The sequence below is a fragment of the Lipotes vexillifer genome, unplaced genomic scaffold (genome assembly GCF_000442215.2).
Source record: "Lipotes vexillifer unplaced genomic scaffold, Lipotes_vexillifer_v1.1 scaffold624, whole genome shotgun sequence".
Taxonomy (NCBI): Eukaryota; Metazoa; Chordata; class Mammalia; order Artiodactyla; family Lipotidae; genus Lipotes; species Lipotes vexillifer.
The window spans coordinates 455,633-479,801 of NW_006771007.1; the positions used below are offsets into that span (position 1 = coordinate 455,633).

Sequence of the window (24,169 nt, forward strand, 5' to 3'; positions counted from 1 at the left end):
GGTGGGTGGTGCCTGTGTTCCGTTGGATGAGGCTGGATCTTGTCTTTCTGGTGTGCAGGACTGTGTCCGGTGGTATGTTTTGGGGGTGTGTGCGACCTTATTATGATTTTAGGCAGCCTCTTTGCTAATGGGTGGGGTTGTGTTCCTGTCTTGCTAATTGTTTGGCATGGTGTGTCCAGCACTGGAGCTTGCTGGTTGTTGAGTGGATCTGGGTCTTAGCATTGAGATGGAGATCTTTGGAAGAGCTTTCACTGTCTGATATTATGTGGAGCTGGGAGGTCTCTGGTGTGCCAGTGTCCTGAACTTGGCTCTCCCACCTCAGAGGCACAGTCCTGACATCTGGCTGGAATGCCAAAATCCTGTCAGCCACAGAGCTTAGAAGAAAATGGAGAAAGAAAGAAAGAAAAAACCAAAAATAAATCAAAGTTATTAAAATTATAAAAATTTTAAAATTATTAAAAATTAATAAAATATGTAAAAGTATTTAAAGAAAAAACAAAGAGCAATCAAACCAGAACACACATCCAGCAATGATAACAAGTGGTAAACACTATGCTAAAACAAACAAACAAACAAAAAAACAGACAGAACCTTAGGACAAATGGTAAAAGGAAAGCTATACAGACAAAATCAGACAAAGAAGCACACCCATACACACTCACAAAAAGAGAAAAAGGAAAATATGTATATATGTATCTATATATATATAAAAGGAAGAGAGCAACAAAATTAATAAACAAATCTACCAATGATAATATACTGTAAATACTAAACTAAGATAAACATAAAACCAGAAACAAATTAGGTGCAGAAAGCAAACCCCATGTCTACAGTTGCTTCCAAAGTCCACTGCCTTAGCTTTGGTTTGATTCGTTGTCTATTCAGGTATTCCAGAGATGCAGGGTACATCAAGTTGTTTGTGTAGATTTAATCTGCTGCTCCCGAGGCTGCTGGGAGAGATTTCCCTTCCTCTTCTTTGTTTTCACAGCTCCTGGGGTTTAGCTTTGGATTTGGCCCTGCCTCTGCATGTAGGTTGCCTGAGGGCGTCTGTTCTTCGCTCAGAGAGGACCCGGTTAAAGTAGCAGCTGATTAGGGGGCTCTGGCTCACTCAGGCCTGGGGGGAGGGAGGTGTACAGAATGCGGGGCGAGCCTGTGGTGGCAGAAGCCGGTGTACCATTGCAACATCCTGAGGCACGCCGTGTGTTCTCCCGGTGAAGTTGTCCCTGGATCACGGGACCCTGGCAGTCATTATTTATTTTGATGCACCAGCTATCTCAGATTTGGCTAGTGCGATCCTCTTCAAGCTGGTTCTTTTGTACTTTTGTCAGGTCCCCATCATTCTTTGAACTTATCTTTATACAAGATGATGTTCCAGGCCTATTCTATTATTTCCTGCCCCAGTTTCATAATTTGTTGTGCTCAGTGAGCTCTGGTCGAGAGGGTTGTTGTAAAGGAGGTACAATATCATATTTGTAATGGGAATGATTCAGGTGTGAGGGAAAAAATGGTGAGGTAGGAGAGAGAAAGGAGAATTTCTGGAGTGATATCCTTGAGAAGGTGGAAGGAGATAAAGTTTAGTTTCTAAAGAAAGGGGCTAGCCTTAGCATAGGAGCCCAGACAGGTTGTCCATAATAATATGGGTAAAGGCAGAGAGTATGGGCACAAATGCTATTGGGTGAGTAGATGTGGTATTGGGAGCTTATGGCAATTTTCCCCTTGTTGCTTTTTTAATTTTCTCAGTGAAGTAGAAGCAAGGTCATCTGAGCATGAGTTTGGGAAGGGAGTGTGTATTAAAAGTTTGAGGATAGAGGAGAAGGTATAGTTTTCTAGGAGAATGGTAGAATGAAAGGAAGTAAAATTGCCAGGCAACATTAAGTACCTACTTGAAGTTAAGTGTTCTAAAGTTCTTAATCTCTGTTGAATTTGGTGCTTTTCTTCTTCTAAGCCTTGATGTTTCTCAGGGGTTTGGGTATTCTTGATTTTCTGGTCCTTTGTATTTAAGGATCCTACTCACCTTTCTGATTTGTTTACAGTAGTCTGCCTCCCTCCAGTCTTGGCAGAGGAGGGGCAGGTTATCGAGGGAGCATATTTTCTTCAGTTGTCACCTGTAGATCTGTCCTTCCTCCCAGGCTACAGCTTGAGATTTTTGGGCAAATTTCATTGCTGCTCATCACTTAGCACAACAGCGGGTTGGGGGTAGATAGAATTGCCCAGTTGCTCTTCATTTACCTTCCCATTTAATGAATTGAATTCCTCAAGGCCACCTCATGCTTCTGGTGTCTGTTGAGTAGGTTTGGTGCTTCCCAAATCACTCCTAACTTTGTAGTCGTTTTCTCCTATATATATGTGTGTTTGAAGCTTTGGTTTCCGTAGATTCTGTTTCCCTGTGGATGTGATCTATTGGTTTCTGTTCCTTTGGAGATTCTCCACCATTTACGAGTTTTTCTGAGATGTTATGACTTTATTCTAGTTTTTTAAAAACATCATTTCTGTTGCTTTTCAGAGTGGATGTATTTGTTCATTGTTACTGTATTGAATCAGTCTCTTAGAATTTTTTATCTGCATGAGTAATGTGGATTAACATTTTAAGGGAAGGGTCACTTTGTGATTTTTGTTGTTGCAAACATTTATCATTGACAACTACTAGCAGGGGTTTCATTCAGGGTTTTGTTGAATTTTTTTTTAAAAAAAGCAGTGATTGGATTGGCCAGATTTCAGACTTTGAATGCATCAGGAGTCATTGAAATGATACCATGTATTAATTGTTTTCACAGATAAATCTACATGTTAGCATATCTGAGTTGTATATTTGTAAGATTACTCTGGAAGTTGTGATTCTTATTAGCATTTCCTCTTTTACTACTGTTTCATAGCTGATCTTAATGGAGTCATTATAATTTTCAGCTCTGGTTTCTTAATCAGTGAAATAATATATTTGTTTCAGTCTTCAGTCAGGTGATTTTAATTCTAACCATAGTATGTTTAAGACCCATAAAGATAGTTACTGAAGGTATCAGTGCCTTTGAGATGTTTACTTTCTCTTGTTATATTTCTATTCTTCTAGTGCTTTCAGGACAGTATAGAAACTACATGAGGAATGGATTCTGTTAATGTGTATGATGCTGATGTTAACTGGCAAAAGATTCTCCAGTGTTCAGTTTGTTCAGAAACATCCATGGGCCTACTGTGTATGCATATGATTAAAACAATCAACAAGTTTGTTCTGGTAGAGACAGTTTTAATATGTTATGTAATCAGTTTCTAAGGTATTCAAAAGAATAAATCTTAGAGAGCTGACATTGAGGACCTACTATATATCAAGCAGTGTCATCTCATTAAATCTATTCATTGTAACTTCCTCTATAAAGAAGTTAATTCCATTAAATAAAAATGTTTGTGTAAAAATTGATAATTAAAGTTATTTCTTTCCCTGGAGAGAGAGATTGTGGCTTCCAGGGTATCAGACCATTTATATAAAAACGGTATTTAGCACAATGTTGTATTTATGTGAAATTACTTTCCTCTAATTGAAGGGAAATTGGTCTAAACAGTGGGTGTATTTGCTGAACATTGTCAAAAAGATGTTCTCAAAATGTACATATTGCTTAGTATATCTTCATAATGTTGAAACTGGTAATGTTGAGGACAGCCATTTGGATTAGATTTACAGCCACATTATTTAGCCTTTGCCCTTTTGTAATGTAAATTAGTTGGAAATACTGAGGATTTTGAAGGGATGGGAACCTTTCAGGTTGATCTCATTCTCCAGGAAGGAACCGTCCTACGAAATAGCAGCACTGTCGAAATCTTCGATTTCGGAGGTTGGTGGAAAGAGCTGAGAGGCTGATTATCTGTAGATTACTATTATATAAGGTATTTAAGGAAAAGGCAGACAACTGTTTTGGGGGGAGAGCAATTATGAAAGTTTATCATACTATGCATGTTATGTTTTCAGTTGTTCTTTTGTTTTTTTTTTGTTTTTTTTTTGCGGTACGCAGGCCTCTCACTGTCGTGGCCTCTCCCGTTGCGGAGCACAGGCTCCAGACGCGCAGGCTCAGCGGCCATGGCTCACGAGCCTAGCTGCTCTGCGGCATGTGGGATCTTCCCGGACCCGGGCACGAACCCGTGTCCCCTGCATCGGCAGGTGGACTCTCAACCACTGTGCCACCAGGGAAGCCCTATTTTCAGGTTTTATGTGTACATCCAATTTTAAAACACAGTTTTAACTATTTGAACTTAATACTGATTATTGGTTTTAGTATACAACACCAGTATTTATACCACAGGTTCCCTATTCTTGATTCTTAATTTTGGTAAGTACCTATATAGTTTGAAGAATGGCTTTGTGTAATTTTTCAAGGTTACTTGGGTGTACAATTTTTAATTCTTTGGGTATCTGAAACTGACCCTTTGTTTACATTCATACATGAAATATAACTTGGTTGAGTACACAAAAAATCAGTTAACAACCTTTTCTTTATATCTACAAGATACTTTGTTCTGTTGACTTCGAGTTAATGCTGCACAAGAGAAACCTAAAGCCAGTCAGATTTTTGCTTCCTTTTTCCTAAGTGCTTATAGGTGGCATTTTTTTACTCTCATAAGTGAAAAATTTGGTGTACATCTTTTATGTCTTGGTATGGATGTTTTATTTCCTCACATGAAAATAGCTTTTATTTATTTATTTATTTAAATAATTTTAATTATTTATTGGCTGCGGTGGGTCTTCATTGCTGTGCGCGGGCATTCTCTAGTTGTGGCAAGCAGGGGCTACTCTTCGTTGCAGTGCACGGGTTTCTCATTGGGGTGGTTTCTCTTGTTGCGGAGGATGGGCTCTAGGCACACGGGCTTCAGTAGTTGTGGTGCATGGGCTTAGTTTTTCCGTGGCACGTGGGATCTTCCTGGACCAAGGATCAAACCTGTGTCCCCTGCATTGGCAGGTGGATTCTTAACCACTGGACCACCAGGGAAGTCTGAAAATAGCTTTTCAGAAGTAACTTTTATTCTTATAAATACTCTTGAAAATACAGAAAAGTATAAAGAAAGTAAAATTACCTGTTATCCCACCTCTGAGAAATTAAAACCTTTGAAATTTTTCAGACATTTCTCTATGCATACACATTTTTTAGTATTTATTTTATCAGAATTGGATCATACCAGCTTTTTAAAAGATTTCTGTTTTTTAAATTGGATTATATAAGGCATATATACATTGAAGTATCCAAATCTTAAATGTGCAGCTTGATGAGTTTTTACATATGTATTCCTCTGTGAAATGCAAATGAAGATATAGAGCGTTTCCAGCTCCCTAGAAGGTTCACTGACATTCATCCACATTGTTGCATGTGTCAGTAGTTCGTTTCATTATTTTTTTCTATGAGTTGTTCAGTTGTAGAATATACCACAGTTCAGTTATCCATTCTGTTGATGTGTATTAAGATGGGGATTGACATATATATACTAATATGTATAAAATGGATAACTAATAAGAACCTGCTGTATAAAAAATTACATTAAATTAAGAAAAGATTTGTTCTAGCTTTTGGTTCTTATAAAATAAAGCTACTGTGAATGCTCCTGTATGTTTGTAGACACACCTGTAGACACCTGCATTCATTTCTCTTGTGTATGTACCTAGGAGTGGGATTGCTGGGTCACAGGATCAAGGTATGTTTAGCTATACTAAATAATGCCAGACAGTTTTCCAAAGTAGTGGTCCATAATGCATTCTCAGCAGCAATGTCAGAGAGTTCCAGTTATTCCACATCCTTACCAACACATAGTATTGTGTGTCCTTTAAATTTTAGCTGTTCTGGTGGATGTGATGTGGTGTATATTGTGGTTTTAACTTGCATTTCCCTGATAAGTAATGATATTGAGCATCTTTTCATGTAATTATTAGAGATTCAAATATCTTCTTTTGTGAAGTGTGCCTAGTCAACTCTTTTTTTTTTGAGTTGTTTATCTTTTTCTTTAGTCTGCTTTAATCTCAACCAGTTCTTCAGGCTTTGTTGTTCTTTACAGTGTTGAAATGCAGAGGCCAGTTTTTTATAGAATGCCTGTCATTTTAGGTTTGACTAAAGTTTCCTCATGGTTAGAGTCAAATCATGCATTTTTGGCAGGAATACCATGTAAGTGACATTGTATTCTTCTTAGGACATCTTATTAGGAGGCATATTGGTGATGCCAATATTGGTGATGTTAACTTTTATTACTTGTTTTAAGTAGGGCCTGGCAGGTTTCTCCACCATAAAGTTGCCATTTTTTCCTTTATAATTTACGAGTTATTTGTAAGGAGATATTTTGAGACTCTGTAAATATCCCTTTCCTCATCAAAACTTTCACCCAGTAGTTTTAGTATGTTGATGACTTTCTAAGTTCATCATTCCTCCTTATATTTATTAGTTGGCCTTTCTCCTTCCTTTACTTATTCAGTCATTCAGTCATTTGTTCATGTCAGTATGGATTCATGAGGCTTTATTTAATCGGGTGTGATATAATATTATCATTATTTATTTTGATGGTTAAGGTGCCCCAGATTTGGTTAATGGGGGCCCATTCAGGGTGGCTCTTGTGTATTTTTGTCATATTCCCATTATTCTTTGAGTACTTCCTTACTTTCTGGCATAGCAAGATATTCCAGGCTCATTTTGTGCTTTCCCTTCCCTAGCCCTGGAATCAGTTATTTCTCCATGGGCCCCTGATTCCTTTTAGTGAGGAAGGTAATATAGGAACCAGAATTTGGATATTGGGTGTGTTTGATGGTACGTGGGAGTCATAGCTTCTAGGGTTCTCAGTGGACAGATTAGAGTGTGTGCGTGCATGCTTGTGTGTGTGTGTATTTCATACTGATACCTCCAGCCCATTTTGCTTTTGACTTTGTGTTCTAGGGAAAAAAAAAATTTTTGGTATGTTTCTCCAGTATACACCCAACATCTCCACTTTATTGTATAATAGGCATTTCAAATTTAATACGTCCAAAGTTAAACTTTTTTTTTTTGCACTCCCCTCCCACCACCACCCGAAGCCTGTTCTTTCCACAGTTGTCTTCTTCTCAGCAAATAGGAACTCTGTCTTTCTTGTTACTCAAGCCATGTATCTGTGGTCATCTTTTATTCCTCTCGTTCTCTCATATCTGACTACAAATCATCAGAGAGTCTTTTGTCTTTTCCTTTAAAATGCATCTACAACCTGACTACTTCTCACCACCTCCACCATAATCACTAGCATAATGATAATCATGCTAGTCTAATTTCTTTCTTGAATCATTGCATTAGACTTCTAACTGTTGTTCTTCCTTCTGCTTTTGCTCTTTTATACTCTTTTTCTCATTATAGGAAGCAGAGTGATACTTTCAAAAAATGCAAGTCAGATCATATCTGAACCCTACCCCAAACCTCGCATTGCCATCTCACTCACAGTAAAAGTCATAATACTGTACTTAGTGGCCTGAAAGTGCTATAGGATCTGGACTTCCCTGCCCAGCCCTCTGACTTCATGTAGATTTTCTTTGAATTCTATTGTCCTCTTGAGTGATAATTAAATTCTTTCACAGATCTATAGCTTGAGGACAAGGAGATGTACCCTTTCTGTGTATTAGTAGGTATTGATCTATTGTAGTTCCTCTGTGCTGAGGTGTGGTTTACTTTTATCCCCATAATGAGTTCTCTAATGATTGTAATAATCAAATATATTAAAGACTACATTCTCCAACATGTATGGATACCAAATTTTTTCCTTTCTGTATCCTTGCTGAGTTGGCTTTACTTGTGAGGACTCTTCCTCCTAGAAAGCCAGATGGCTCAGTTAGTCTCCTCCTTTTTATCTCCAATATGCATTCTCACTCCTACCATTAAAAGAAATAAACAAAAAACAATGTTAGTTGCTCTCTCCAAATAGCGGTAGAAAGCTTGGAGGAGCTGAAACAAGAGTAGTGCATGATCAATTTGCTGGTTGATACAGACTCTCGATAACTCAACTAACAGCAGATATCAAGGGGGAAGTATGAAGTATAAGTCTCCTTTGAGTTAGGTTCCCTTTCATGAGGTGATCTCTAGAGAGGTCCGGGAGTGAAACCTGGGTAATGTTTTCTTCAATCCAGTTCTACATGCCTTGTAATTAATGAAATTTCTTCCTAGTTTCTGTTACTCTTGTCTGTCAGTCTTTGTGGTGCTGGTGTGTTTTCATCTTTTTTTATTCCTGCCTGCTTAATAGCCTGGGTGTCATTATGTGAGTTTATCCAAGGAACTGTGCTGTGTGTGGATCAGTTATTTCTTAGGGTAAATTTCATTATTTGGAATCTTGGCTTGGCCAAAAATTGGGCTTAGATAAGCAATGACTTTATAGATGCAGGGTTCTTTATAAATATAAAAATATGGAAGTGGGCATCATAACACAGTGATAATTTTCTTTAATTAAATAAGCAAAAATTTCACTGTTAAACAGGTATATAGAACATACATATAGGTTTGAGCTACTTTATGTCTTTAGTTAGACCTGAATTTGGACTCTGGCTCTTTGAATTGTTTATTGTGTGATTTGAAGCAAGTTATTTAATTTCTTTTAGTTTAGGTTCTTTTTATCTGTAAAATGAAGTTTTAAAATGCCTCTTTTGCATTTGCAACTTACTTTGAAATGCATAAAAAATAAGATGGATTGATGGATATACATGTGATAATGCAAATATAATAAAATGCAATAGACTGTGGGTGGTGGATGTATAGGTTTTCAATGAACAATTATGTATGTTGGAAATTTTTCATAATGTCAGAAAAAATGCCTATTTTGTAGGCTTTTTAGGAGTAGATGAGGTACATGTGAGAAGTGCCTGCCATGTAATAAGTGCTCAAGAAATAATGGTTGTTAAAAGCACTTCGTGGAAGAGACATGTTTTGTAGTGTTAGTAATACAATAAGGCAGTTTATAAAATGTTTTAAAATACTTCCCACTTTTACTGCTCTCCTTCACTCCAGAATAACCGAGTAAGAATTTCTGGAATGTGCTTGAGCTTGCATTTTCTTTCCTTCTGTTTTCTTTTTTCCACTTTTTCCTCCCCTATTCCTTTGCTTCCCTTAAGATTATAAAGTGCATCCAAGGGCTCAGAACCACTGATGGGAGGAGGGCAAGTAATAGTGAAGCAAGTAAAGGAGAGAGAAGGGTTAGGAACTAACAGAAAATCTTCTGTGGTATGCACAAGGGGTCTCTGCTCTTCAGTATTCTTTGGGGTCATTTGTCTATTCATTAATTTTCTTTCTTTCAATTTTTGCCTCCATCACTTATAGCCTCAGCTTCCTCATTGGTAAAATGAAAGTAATAAAACCTACTGCTTAGAGTTGTCATAAGGGTTGAATTTAGTTAAATAATGTATATAAAGTACTTAGCATTTAATAAATGCTCAATAAATAGTGGTTGTTTTGTTGCTATAATAAAAATAAAAACAATAATAAAATGAGAACATTATAATAGTGAAAGGCATTATTGAGCAGCTGTTCCTATTTCAGGTATTGGTTAGGCATTGGGAATATTGTGATAAATCTTACAGTCTCTTCCCTCGAAGAGCTCACAGTATCATGGGTGAGAAAGATCAAGAAACAAGTTCAATCACTTTGTTATACAGCAGAAACTAACACACCACTGTAAAGCAATTATACTCCAATAAAGATGTTAAAAAAAAAAAAAGAAAAGAAACAAGTTCAGGAGAGCATTTTTAAATGCCAAGATAGAGAGGAGAGAATGGTGTGGCCCATGGAATTCAGGCCTAGTTTTGCTTCTCATTTTGGCCTTGTCCTCATTCTGCAAGTGAGTATAGGTACTTTAGTTTTTTTGAACTTTGCTACCTAGTTATCAAGGTCTCAGATATCCAGATATCAAGGTCTCATTAGGAAAAGGGATTGGTACCTGTCTTTCATTTGGATTTGAAGATGAGGGCTGGGGAGAAATGAGCATAATATACCATTTCCTGCCTTCCCCTTCCCCCTCTAACCTGGTCAGTTCATACTGAGGTTTTTTTCCTGGACAAATCAGACTAGCTTCTAATTATAGATTAGATAATTATCTCTTTAATATAATCACTGTTTAAACATTGAGAGCAAATACTTTGGCAAAGAGATTTCTTTTTTTTTTTTGTACACACAAGATTCAACAAATGTATCCAACTTTAACAAATGTTTGTCTTAAAGGAACTTAAAAAAATTATGGTGAGTCCCAGCAAGATGGAGCAGTGCCATGGTGTCCTGATGCGTAAATCTGGAGGCAAAGTAAACAAAAGATAGTTACTATGGCAACAATCTGGAATTATATTTTATAACCACTTATAATTATTAACAGGATTATTAATGCTACTTTCTGTTGGTCCTCAGAATCATGGCTAATAGTTGGTTCATCTGCTTTTTTTATATGCCAGCTTCAAACCAAGTTCTGTCATAATATTTCTAGGAGTTTCAAAATTATTATTTGCAAATAGATGCTGGGCCATTTGTAGATGTTTTTCAAATTTAGTGAAATGTTTCATTCTTACTTTTGTCTAAAATAACTATAAAGTTGTGCATTGAAATAATGGGGACCTGCACTGAGATTATCAGATTTCAGGGTTGATAAATCTGTACAAAGTTGAATTAATTTTTTTCTTATTACCAAAGCAAGATGAATATAGTTAAGCTTGCTTAACACCAGGTGTATATTCTTCCAGACCATTTTATATGCTTATGCATACATGCAATTTTAATCTAACCATAATGTATATATACTCTTTTATAATCTTTTTTCACTTATAACATCTTATATGTTTAAGCACATTTTAAAAGGGCTGCATAATATCCTTTAGTATGGATGTACCATTATTTATTTAATGGAGCAGATAAAGGAAACAAGTGACTATTTTTTTGCTGTTTGTGATTATATTCCATGTTGTGAGGAACATTCTTGTAGCTAAATCTTTCTATGCACTCTTAATTATTTCCTTGGGATAGATTTCTAGAAATAAAATTGCTAGACCTTTTAAAAACTTGATACATATTGTCAAATTACCCTTCAGAAAGGTCTAAGCAGTTTACAATCCCATAAATCCCAGTGGTTTATGAAAGTGCCTATTTTCCTCTACACTTAGTATTTGCTATCCTTTGAAAGTTTTAAATAATCAAATGTAAGTAGTAACATTATAAAAAGTAGTAAAATGGGGGGAAAAATCACCAAAGAATGCTATTTTCTTAACATGGTAGTATTATGATATTTGTTATTGTATTCCAAGCTTTTGTCATATACATAAGTGGTTGTAATTATATGTACAGTTTTGTTTTCTGCTTTTTTCATTCATTGTTAAGTAATTTTCCCTGCCTTTACTTAGACTTCACAATTCTAGTTTTCAGTGGCCACACAGTAGTGAAATAAGTATTCATATTTACCTCTTTCCCCTTTCCCTATTCCTGGACAACAACTTGATGCCAGTTTTTATTGTGCATAATACCACAATAAAAACAGAGTTAGCTACCATTTATTGAACATTTACTATGAAACAAACTTTATACTATGTACTTTTTTCTTCCTTTGTATTATTTCCTTAGGATTGATGTCCAGGGTTAGTAATATGGGATCACAAACGTGTATGGCACAGCCTTTTTTATGTCATTGTTTTCTTTCTTATTTCTTTCTGTCAGTACCTTCAAATATTTATTGGAAGCCTAAAATGTTCCAGGCACTGTGCTAAGGGGCACTGAGAATACAAAGATGAATCATTCAGAGTCCTTAAAGTCAGGCATTAAACATATATGATAAAGAAGGCTATGATAAAAGACATTAGAGGATGACAGTCCATTGATCTGTTGGTCAGTTGGTCGGTCCGTCCATCCATCCATCCATTCATCCACACATGATTTTCCCTCTGATGTATAGAGCTGGTTGCAGACATAATGTCCTTTTACCCTTAAATATATCATTGCTATAAGAACAAGGATATTTTCTTAACCACAATACAATGACCAAATTCAGGGAATTTAACATGACTGTAATACTATTATTTAATCTGTTGTCCACATTAAAATTTCACCAGTTGTCCAAGTAATGTCCTTTATGGCAGTTTCCCCCCCTTGATCCAGGATCTAATTGAAGATCGTACATTGCCTTGTACTGTTTGTCCCTTTTATCTCCTTTAATCTGGAACAGCTCCTCAGCCTTCATTTGTCTTTTATAGCACTGATATTTTTGAAGAATAAAGGTCGGTTATTTTGTATTGGGCTGGCCAAAAAGTGCCTTCGGTTTTGAAGTAAAAAAAAAAGACACGTTTTTCATTTTCACCAAGAACTTTATTGAAGAACGTATTCACTCTTTTGTTCCAATACCTTCTGCCATTTCTTTTGTATATGACTCCAGTTTATTTTTCTTTCCTATATATGTACATATACAAAAATAATATATTCAATATAATAATATATAAGCAATCCATTTAATACAATAAGTAAAATAATATAGTCAACATAATAATTGAATATATACAAAATAATATATATTTAAATATTAGATCATGTTGAACACTGTTTGCAACTTGCTTTAATAACATTCTAATATTTAAATGTGAATATTTGGTTAAACTCAAGGATTCATTCATTCATTCAGAAAATATATGGATGGTTAGCCTACATCAAAATACGCAAACCTTGAAGGAAGCATAGGGCAAGAGATCTACTTCCAGTTTGCATTAGCATTTATCTAATAATTGTTTATGCTCCTGGTTTTAATTTTTTTTTTTACATCTTTATTGGGGAATAATTGCTTTACAATGGTCTGTTAGTTTCTGCTTTATAACAAAGTGAATCAGTTATACATATACATATGTTCCCATATCGCTTCCCTCTTGCGTCTCCCTCCCTCCCACCCTCCCTATCCCACCCCTCTAGGTGGTCACAAAGCACCGAGCTGATCTCCCTGTGCTATGCGGCTGCTTCCCACGAGCTATCTATTTTATGTTTGGTACTGTATATATGTCCATGCCACTCTCTCGTTTTGTCACAGCTCACCCTTCTCCCTCCCCATATCCTCAAATCCATTCTCTAGTAGCTCTGTGTCTTTATTCCCATCTTACCCCTAGGTGCTTAATGACATTTCTTTTCTTAAATTCCAATATATGTGTTAGCATACGGTATTTGTATTTCTCTTTCTGACTTACTTCACTCTGTATGACAGACCCTAGGTCCCTCCACCTCATTACAAATAGCTCAATTTCGTTTCTTTTGATGGCTGAGTAATATTCCATTGTATATATGTGCCACATCTTCTTTATCATTCATCCAGTGATGGACACATAGGTTGTTTCCTTCTCTGGGCTATTGTAAATAGAGCTGCAAAGAACATTTTGGTACATGACTCTTTTAGAATTATGGTTTTCTCAGGTTATATGCCCAGTAGTGGGATTGCTGGGTCATATGGTAGTTCTATTTGTATTTTTTTAAGGAACTTCCATACTGTTCTCCATAGTGGCTGTACCAATTCACATTCCCACCAGCAGTGCAAGAGTGTTCCTTTTTCTCCACACCCTTTCCAGCATTTATTGTTTCTAGATTTTTTGATGATGGCCATTCTGACTGGTGTGAGATGATATCTCATTGTAGTTTTGATTTGCATTTCTCTAATGATTAATGATGTTGAGCATTCTTTCATGTGTTTGTTGGCAGTCTGTATATCTTCTTTGGAGAAATGTCTATTTAGGTCTTCTGCCCATTTTTGGATTGGGTTGTTTTTTTGTTATTGAGCTGCATGAGCTGCTTATAAATTTTGGAGATTAATCCTTTGTCAACTGCTTCTTTTGCAAATATTTTCTCCCATTCTAAGGGTTGTCTTCTGGTCTTATTTATGGTTTCCTTTGCTGTGCAAAAGCTTCTGAAGTTTCATTAGGTCCCATTTGTTTATTTTTGTTTTTATTTCCATTTCTCAAGGGGGTGGGTCAAAAAGGATCTTGCTGTGATTTATGTTATAGAGTGTTCTGCCTATGTTTTCCTCTAAGAGTTTGATAGTTTCTGACCTTACATTTAGGTCTTTAATCCATTTTGAGCTTATTTTTGTGTATGGTGTTAGGGAGTGATCTATCTCATACTTTTACATGTACCTGTCCAGTTTTCCCAGCACCACTTATTGAAGAGGCTGTCCTTTCTCCACTGTACATTCCTGCCTCCTTTATCAAAGATAAGGTGACCATATGTGCGTGGGTTTATCTCTGGGCTTTCTATCCTATTCCATTGATCTATCTTTCTGTTTTTGTGCCAGTACCATACTGTCTTGATTACTGTAGCTTTGTAGTATAGTCTGAAGTCAGGCAGCCTGATTCCTCCAGCTCCATTTTTTGTTCTCAAGATTGCTTTGGCTATTCGGGGTCTTTTGTGTTTCCATACAAATTGTGAAATTTTTTGTTCTAGTTCTGTGAAAAATGCCAGTGGTAGTTTGATAGGGATTGCATTGAATCTATAGATTGCTTTGGGTAGTAGAGTCATTTTCACAATGTTGATTCTTCCAATCCAAGAACATGGTATATCTCTCCATCTGTTTGTATCATCTTTAATTTCTTTCATCAGTGTCTTATAATTTTCTGCATACAGGTCTTTTGTCTCCTTAGGTAGGTTTATTCCTAGATATTTTATTCTTTTTGTTGCAATGGTAAATGGGAGTGTTTTCTTGATTTCACTTTCAGATTTTTCATCATTAGTATATAGGAATGCCAGAGATTTCTGTGCATTAATTTTGTATCCTGCTACTTTACCAAATTCATTGATTAGCTCTAGTAGTTTTCTGGTAGCATCTTTAGGATTTTCTCTATGTTAGTATCATGTCATTTGCAAACAGTGACAGCTTTACCTCTTCTTTTCTGATTTGGATTCCTTTTATTTCCTTTTCTTCTCTGATTGCTGTGGCTAAACTTCCAAAACTGTGTTGAATAAGAGTGCTGACAGTGGGCAACCTTGTCTGCTTCCTGATCTTAGTGGAAATGCTTTCAGTTTTTCACCATTGAGGATGATATTGGCTGTGGGTTTGTCATATATGGCCTTTATTATGTTGAGGAAAGTTCCCTCTTTGCCTACTTTCTGCACGGATTTTATCATAAATGGGTGTTGAATTTTGTCAAAAGCTTTCTCTGCATCTACTGAGATGATCATATGGTTTTTCTCCTTCAATTTGTTGATATGGTGTATCACGTTGATTGATTTGCGTATATTGAATCCTTGCATTCCTGGAATAAACCCCACTTGATCATGGTGTATGATCCTTTTAATGTGCTGTTGGATTCTGTTTGCTAGTATTTTGTTGAGGATTTTTGCATCTATGTTCATCAGTGATATTGACCTCTAGTTTTGTTTCTTTGTGACATTCTTGTCTGGTTTTGGTATCAAGGTGATGGTGGCCTCGTAGAATGAATTTGGGAGTGTTCCTCCCTTTGCTATAATTTGCAAGAGTTTGAGAAGGATAGGTGTGAGCTCTTCTCTAAATGTTTGATAGAATTCGCCTGTGAAGACATCTGGTCCTGAGCTTTTGTTTGTTGGAAGATTTTTAATCACAGTCTCAATTTCATTGCTTGTGATTGGTCTGTTCATATTTTCTATATCTTCCTGATTCAGGCTTGGCAAGTTGTGCGTTTCTAAAAATTTTTCCCTTTCTTCCAGGTTGTCCATTTTATTGGCATAGAGTTGCTTGTAGTAATCTCTCATGATCTTTTGTATTTCTGCAGTGTCAGTTGTTACTTCTCCTTTTTCATTTCTGATTCTATTGATTTGAGTCTTCTCCCTTATTTTCTTGATGAGTCTGGCTAATGGTTTATCAATTTTGTTAATCTTCTCAAAGAACCAGCTTTTAGTTTTATTGATCTTTGCTATTGTTTCCTTCATTTCTTTTTCATTTATTTCTGATCTGATTTTTATGATTTCTTTCCTTCTGCTAACTCTGGGGTTTTTTTGTTCTTCTTTCTCTAATTGCTTTAGGTGCATGGTTACGTTGTTTATTCGAGATGTTCCTGTTTCTTAAGGTAGGATTGTATTCCTATAAACTTCCCTCTTAGAACTGCTTTTGCTGCATTCCATAGGTTTTGGGTTGTCGTGTCTCCATTGTCATTTGTTTCCGTGTATTTTTAAATTTCCTCTTTGATTTCTTCAGTGATCACTTCGTTATTAAGTAGTGTATTGTTTAGCCTCCGTGTGTTTGTATTTTTTACAGATGTTTTCCTGTAATTGATATCTATTCTCATAGCGTTGTGGTCGGAAAATATACTTGATACAATTTCAATTTTCTTAAATTTACCAAGGTTTGATTTGTGACCCAATATATGATCTATCCTAGAGAATGTTCCATGGGCACTTGAGAAAAATGTGTATTCTGCTGTTTTGGATGGAGTGTCCTATAAATATCAATTAAATCCATGTCATTTAATGTGTCATTTAAAGCTTGTGTTTCCTTATTTATTTTCATTTTGGATGATCTGTCCATTGGTGAAAGTGGGGTGTTAAAGTCCCCTACTATGAATGTGTTACTGTCGATTTCCCCTTTTGTGGCTGTTAGTATTTGCCTTATGTATTGAGGTGCTCCTATGTCGGGTCCATAAATATTTACAATTGTTATATCTTCTTCTTGGATCGATCCCTTTATCATTATGCTTCTTTGTCTCTTCTAATAGTCTTTATTTTAAAGTCAATTTTGTCTGATATGAGAATTGCTACTCCAGCTTTCTTTTGGTTTCCATTTGCATGGAATATCTTTTTCCATCCCCTTACTTTGAGTCTGTATGTGTCTCTTGGTCTGAAGTGGGTCTCTTGTAGACATCATCTATATGGCTCTTTTTTTTGTATCCTTTCAGCCAATTTTTTTCTTTTGGTGTGATCATTTAGTCCATTTACATTTAAAGTAATTATCGATATGTATGTTCCTATTCCCATTTTCTTAATTGTTTTGGGTTCGTTATTGTAAGTCTTTTCCTTCTCTTATGTTTCTTGCCTAGAGAAGTTCCTTTAGCATTTGTTTTAAAGCTAGTTTGGTAGTGCTGAACTCTCTCAGCTTTTGCTTGTCTGTAAAGGTTTTAATTTCTCCATCAAATCTGAATGAGATCCTTGCTGGGTAGAGTAATCTTGGTTGCAGGTTTTTATCCTTCATCACTTTAAATATGTCCTGCTAGTCCCCTCTTGCTTGCAGAGTTTCTGCTGAAAGATCAGCTGTTAACCTTATGCGGATTCCCTTCTGTGTTATTTGTTGTTTTTCCCTTGCTGCTTTTAATATGTTTTCTTTTTATTTAATTTTTGACAGTTTGATTAATATGTGTCCTGGCCTATTTCTCCTTGGATTTATCTTGTATGGGACTCTCTGTGCTTCCTGGACTTGATTAACTATTTCCTTTCCCATATTAGGGAAGTTTTCAACTATAATCTCTTCAAATATTTTCTCAGTCCCTTTCTTTTTCTCTTCTTCTTCTGGAACCCCTATAATTCGAATGTTGGTGCGTTTAATGTTGTCCCAGAGGTCTCTGAGACTGTCCTCAGTTCTTTTCATTCTTTTTTCTTTATTCTGCTCTGCAGTAGTTATTTCCACTATTTTATCTTCCAGGTCACTTATCCGTTCTTCTGCCTCATTTATTCTGCTATTGATCCCATCTAGAGTATTTTTCATTTCATTTATTGTGTTGTTCATCATTGTCTGTTTCATCTTTATTTCTTCTAGGTCCTTGTTAACTGCTTCTTGCATTTTGTCCATTCTATTTCCAAGATTTTGGATCATCTTTACTATCATTATTCTGAACTCTTTTTCAGGTAGACTGCCTATTTCCTCTTCATTTGTTAGGTCTGGTGGGTTTTTATCTTGCTCCTTCATCTGCTGTGTGTTTTTCTGTCTTCTCATTTTGCTTATCTTATTAAGTTTGGAGTCTCCTTTTTGCAGCCTACAAGGTTGTAGTTCCCGTTGTTTTTGGTGTCTGTCACCAGTGGCTATAGTTGGTTCAGTGGGTTGTGTATGCTTCCTGTTGGAGTGGACTAGTGACTGTGTTCTGGTAGATGAGGCTGGATCTTGTCTTTCTGGTGGGCAGGTCCACGTCTGGTGGTGTGTTTTGGGGTGTCTGTGGTCTTATTATAATTTTAGGCAGCCTCTATGCTAATGGGTGGGGCTGTGTTCCAGTCTTGCTAGTTGTTTGGCATAGGGTGTCCAGCACTGTAGCTTGCTGGTCGTTGAATGAAGCTGGGTGCTGGTGCTGCGATGGAGACCTCTGGGAGATTTTTGCAGTTTGATATAATGTGGAGCTGGGTGGTCTCTTGTGGACCAGTGTCCTCTGAAGTTGGCCCTCCCACCTTAAAGGCACAGCACTGACTCCTGGCTGCAGCACCAAGAGCCTTTCATCCATACGGCCCAGAATAAAAGGGCGAAAAAGTAGAAAGAAAGAATGAAAGAAAGAAAGAGAGAGAGAGAAAGAGAGAGAGAGTGAAAGAAAGAAAGAAAGGGAAAGAAAGAAGGGATCTAGGGAGGGAGGGACGAAGGAAGAAAGGAAGGAGGGAAGGAAAGAAAGAAAGAAAGAAAGAAAGAAGATAAAATAAAATAAGGCAAAATAAAATAAAGTTATTAAAATAAAAAATAATTAAGAAAAAAAAATTTTAAGTAAGAGAAAAAAAAAAATGGACGGATAGAACCCTAGGACAAATGGTGGAAGCAAAGCTATACAGACAAAATTTCACACAGAAGCATACATATCCACACTCACAAAAAGAGGCAAAGGGGAAAAAATCATAAATCTTGTTCTCATAATCCACCTACTCAATTTTGGATGATTCGTTGTCTATTCATGTATTCCACAGATGCAGGGTACATCAAGTTGATAGTGGAGCTTTAATCCCCTGCTTCTGAGGCTGCTGGGAGAGATTTCCCTTTCTCTTTGTTCTCACAGCTCCCAGGGGCTCAGCTTTGGATTTTGCCCTCCTCTGCGTGTGGGTCGCCGGAGGGCGTCTGTTCTTTGCTTAGACAGGACGGGGGTTAAAGGAGCAGCTGCTTCGGGGACTCTGGCTCACTCACGCCCTGGGGAGGGAGGGGTACGGAGTGCAGGGTGAGCCTGCGGCGGCAGAGGCCAGTGTGACGTTGCACCAGCCTGAGGCGCGCCATGCGTTCTCACGGGGAAGTTGTCCCTGGATCCCAGGGTCCTGGCAGTGGCGGGCTGCACAGGCGCCCTGGAAGGGGTGTGTGGATAGTGACCTGTGCTCGCACAAAGGCTTCTTGGTGGCGGCAGCAGCAGCCTTAGCGTCTCATGCCCGTCTCTGTGGTACGTGCTGTTAGACGCGGCTCGCGCCCATCTCTGGAGCTCCTTTAAGCAGCGCTCTTAATCCCCTCTCCTTGTGCACCAGGAAGCAAAGAGGGAAGAAAAAGTCTCTTGCCTCTTCGGCAGGTCCAGACTTTTTCCTAGACTTCCTCCCGGCTAGCCGAGGTGCACTAACCCCCTGCAGGCTGTGTTCACGCCGCCAACCCCAGCCCTCTTCCTGAGCTCAGACGGAAGCCCGAGCCTCAGCTCCCAGCCCCGCCTGCCCCGGCGCGTGAGCAGACAGGCCTCTCAGGCTGGTGAGTGCCGGTCGGCACTGATCCTCTCTGCGGGAATGTTTCCGCTTTGCCCTCCGCACCCCTGTTGCTGTGCTCTCTTCCGCGGTTCTGAAGCTTTCCCCCTCCGCTACCCACAGTCTCCTCCCTCGAAGGGGCTTCCTAGTGTGTGGAAACCTTTCCTCCTTCACAGCTCCCTCCCACTGGTGCAGGTCCCGTCCCTATCCTTTTGTCTCTGTTTATTCTTTTTTCTTTTGCCCTACCCAGGTACGTCGGGCTTTTCTTGCATTTTGGGAGGACTGAGGTCTTCTGCCAGCATTCAGTACGTGTTCTGTAGGATTTGTTCCACGTGTAGATGTATTTCTGGTGTATCTGTGGGGAGGAAGGTGATCTCCTCATCTTACTCTTCCACCATATTCCCCTTGTCCCCCCTTCTGCCATTTTTCAGGCAACTTCATAATTCCATCTTCCCAAAACTTTTTATCTGTTTGAGCGAAGAATTCTTCCAGGTGCCTTTTACAGTCTTCCGGGGAATGGAAATTTTTTCCATTAAGAGAATTTTGTAAAGACCGAAATAAATGGAAATCCGAAGGTGCAATGTCTGGTGAATATGGCAGATGAATCAGAACTTCCCAGCCAAGCTGTAACAGTTTTTTCCTGGTCATCAAAAAACATGCCGTCTTGCGTTATCCTGATGGAAGATTATGCGTTTTCTGTTGACTAATTCCACACACTTTTTGTCGAGTGCTGCTTTCATTTGGTCTAATTGGGAGCAGTACTTGTTGGAATTAATCATTTGGTTTTCCAGAAGGAGCTCATAATAGAGGACTCCCTTCGAATCCTACCATATACATAACATCACCTTCTTTGGATGAAGACCAGCCTTAGGTGTGGTTGGTGGTGGTTCATTTCACTTGGCCCACGATCTCTTCCGTTCCGTATTATTGTGCAGTATCCACTTTTCATCTCCCGTCACTTTTTTTTAAATTTTCTTTATTTATTTTCTTTGTTTTTTTAGCTGCGTTGTGTCTTCGTTGCTGCGGACAGGCTTTCTCTAGTTGCGGAGAGTGGGGTCTACTCTTTGTTGCGGTTCACGGGCTTCTCATTGTAGTGGCTTCTCTTGTTGCAGAGCACAAGCTCTAGCCGCACAGGCTTCAGTAGTTGTGGCATGCGGGCTCAGTAATTGTGGCTCGCGGGCTCTAGAGCGCAGGCTCAGTAGCTGTGATGCACGGGTATCGTTGCTCCATGGCATGTGGGATCTTCCTGGACCAGGGCTCGAACCCGTATCCCCTGCATTGGCAGGTGGATTCTTAACCACTGCGCCACCAGGGAAGCCCCACACTTTGTTTTAAAAACAGAACGTTTTCATTACGTTTCAGTAGGGAATCACATGAGGAAATATGGTTTAGAAGGGTTTTTTGCCTAACTTATGTGGAACCCAAACATCAAAGCAATTCACATAACCAAGCTGGTGCAAATGATTTTCAACGCTTGATTTGGATATTTTGAGTATGTCGGCTGTCTCCCGTGTGGTATGATGTTGATTGTTCTCAATGAATATCTCTATTTGCTGGCTATCAACTTCAACTGGTCTACCCAACTGTGGAGCATTGTCCAGCAAGAAATCTCCATCATGAAACTTCACAAACCACTTTTGACACATTTGATCAGTCACAACACCTTCTCCATACACTACACAATTCTTTTTTTTGCGTTTTCAGTTATCTTTTTACCTTTCTTGAAATAATAAAGCATAATATGTGGAAAATGTTGCATTTTTTCTTCCATCTTCAATATTCAAATGGATACACAAAAATTCTCCAGTTTTGGTAAGTCTTTTTTTTAATGCGGGCTGATATGACACCTGTCACATACAATCTAAGAAAACTGTTTCCAATGCAGTTAAAGACAACTAAGTGCTACTAGAGACATCTTACAGAAATACTGATCGAACCTTTTGGCCAACCGAATAGAATGCCCTGCGATTTGAGTGTGTTTGAAGTTTCCGTTTTTTCCCCACATTCAGATCATGCATTTTTGTCAGGAATACCATGCAAACAATGTTGTAACCTTTGTGCATTGTATCATATTAGGAGCCTTGTAATGTCAGTTTGTCCCAATATTTCTGAGGTTACATTTGATTACTTGGTTAAGGTGGAGGCTGCCAAGTTCTTCTACTGTAAAGTTACCATGTTTTGCTTTTGTAATGAATGAATGATTTGTGGGGAGATATTTTGAAACTATGTAGATATCTTGTTCCTCATCCAACTTTCACCCACTAGTTTTATCATCCATTGTGATTTTCTAACTTTGTCATTCCTTATATTTATTTGGCTTTGTATTGTAAGAGCTTTCTTTTGTTTGTATCAGTATGAACTCTTGGATTATTTTATTTTATTAAATGCATTATATTCTGTTACTCATTATTTATTTTCCTGCCCAATTTTTTCATATTTGGGTATAGGGAACCCCTTCAGGGTGGGTGAAGTGTGCTTTTGATATGTTCCCATCGTTCTTTGAGCAGTTCTTTACTTTGGGGGGGTAGCAAGATGATCCAGGCTCATCTTATATTTTCCTTGCCCCAGTGCTGGAATCAGCCATTTCTCCAAGGAACCTTTATCCCTTTTAGTTTAGAAACCAAGATATGAGATAAGGTATATGTGTTTTTTAAAGAGACTCCAAGGTGATTTTGCTGGTCTTTCTGGAACCCATTGTAATAGAGCCTTCTTGTATACAGGAGTTCCATTCAGATATTTGCTAACTGGACAGGACTAAGGAGTAGTTGAAATAGTCCAGGGAGATGAAGGAATATAAGTAGAGTCACTGTATATGAAAAAGCCCAACTCATTCAGAGGAGCTAGAGTTCAGTGTGGCTTCAAGAAGAGAAGAGCTAGAGAATGAGGCAGGGACCAGTTCATTGAGGACTTTATTTGCCATCCAAAGGAACTTAACCTTATAGAAGATGAGGGGCCATCATAGAGGGTTTAAACTAGGTAGGTAAGTGATTGATTTTGGTAGATTTTCATTTTAAAGTCACTGTACTGTCACCAGCGGCAATGCATAGGATGGATTAGATAAATGTTTAACATTATTTTCCAGCAGGGTTGGCGTTTGCCTTTATAAACTTTTCTCCTAGATGCCAGTATTGCAGCTGCTGGATACTAACATCTCAAAGGAATTGTTGGCAGTAGTTTAGTGAAAAGGGAACGAGAGAGAGAGACCATACAATACGTTAAAGCTTGAATCATTGATTTATCTGTTTCTGGAATGGCAGCAACTCTTCCTTTTATTAGTAGTTTTACAGTCAGGACTGGAAGCCATTGAAAAATAACACAAACAAAAGTATAAAATAAATGCTGTCTTTTTTTAATGAAAAAGTCTTGATGAATATCAATACTGCTACATTTTATTTTTCTTTATGTTTGGTAGTAACATCAATAATAGGATTGATATAGACATTCAGTAATGTAGACATTTTACCTGGTTTGTGTGGTAACCAAAGTATGAAATGTAACAAACACATTTTATGCAATAATAGCAAATTGCACCTTCAGCTTAAAGTTTTTCTGTTATTATAATAAGTTTTATTTCTGTGCTATTTACAGCCTGTATCCCAAGCAGTTGGAGCTGAACAAACAGCAACTCTTCTAAAACCGGATTTAGTTCGAAGGTGAGTATCTTCAAATTAATACCATGAAAGCAATGAGGGTATGTTGAAGTACTGCATTCATTAGGTGCTTAGTGTGTCTTGACTGAAGAAGTTTCTGTGTTCTAGTATTTGTGTGTATGTTCAATAAAAATAGTAGATATTATTTTTACTTTTTATGTTAATAAATATCATATGGACTATGAAATTATTGACCATTTTCTTGTTCACATTATTATAATATTCTGGGGTGGTTTTCTTTTTGGCTGCACCTCCATGGCTTGTGGGATCTTAGTTCCCTGACCAGGGATTGAACCCATGCCCTTGGCAGTGAGAGTACAGAGTCCTAACCACTGGTCTGCCAGGGAATTCCCATCATATTCTGTTCTTAGGAAAATGTTATAAGAATTTAAAAAGGAAATAAGAAATAATGTAATTTAAAGTTCCAGCTAATCTAAAGAAATAAATTACAACCAGATATATAATTATATTGTTATTTGGTAGTTGTAAACTAATATTTTTCTCTATCTTGTTCAGATTGGGTTAATTTCTCTTGTTCTGTCTTCAGGTTCACTGATTCTTTCCTTTGTCCTATTCATTCTGCTATTGTGCCCACTCAGTGCATTTTTTATTTCTATGATTGTACTCTTTCTATAATTTCCATTTGTTTCTTTCTTAATATCTTCTATTATTATGAGATTTTCTGGCTTTTCATTTGCTTCAAAAGTATTTGTAATTGCTCGTTGAAACAATTTGATAATGGCTGCTTTAAAATCCTTGCCAGGTAATTCCAATATCTGATTCATCCTGGTGTTGGCATCTGTTGATTGTCTTTTCACATTCAAGTTGTGATTTTCCTGGTTTTTCGTATGACAGAGAATTTTCATTTGTCTCCTGGACATTTTGGACATTATATTAGGATACTCTGGATCCTATTTAAATACTCTATTTTAGTAGTCAGTCACTGTGTTTAGGTGCAAAGGTCCTGGTCTACTTTTG

General features: G+C 37.6%; 1 protein-coding gene across 2 annotated transcripts in view; it reads left to right on the forward strand.

The window, feature by feature from the left end:
• Positions 1 to 24,169, forward strand: part of WNK3 (WNK lysine deficient protein kinase 3) — a 156,693-nt gene that overhangs the window by 67,348 nt on the left and 65,176 nt on the right. For both annotated transcript variants that reach the window (XM_007446476.1, XM_007446477.1), the window contains exon 11: positions 23,130 to 23,194. In XM_007446476.1, coding sequence (XP_007446538.1) covers positions 23,130 to 23,194 — 65 coding nt within the window. The remainder of the gene's footprint in view (positions 1 to 23,129; positions 23,195 to 24,169) is intronic.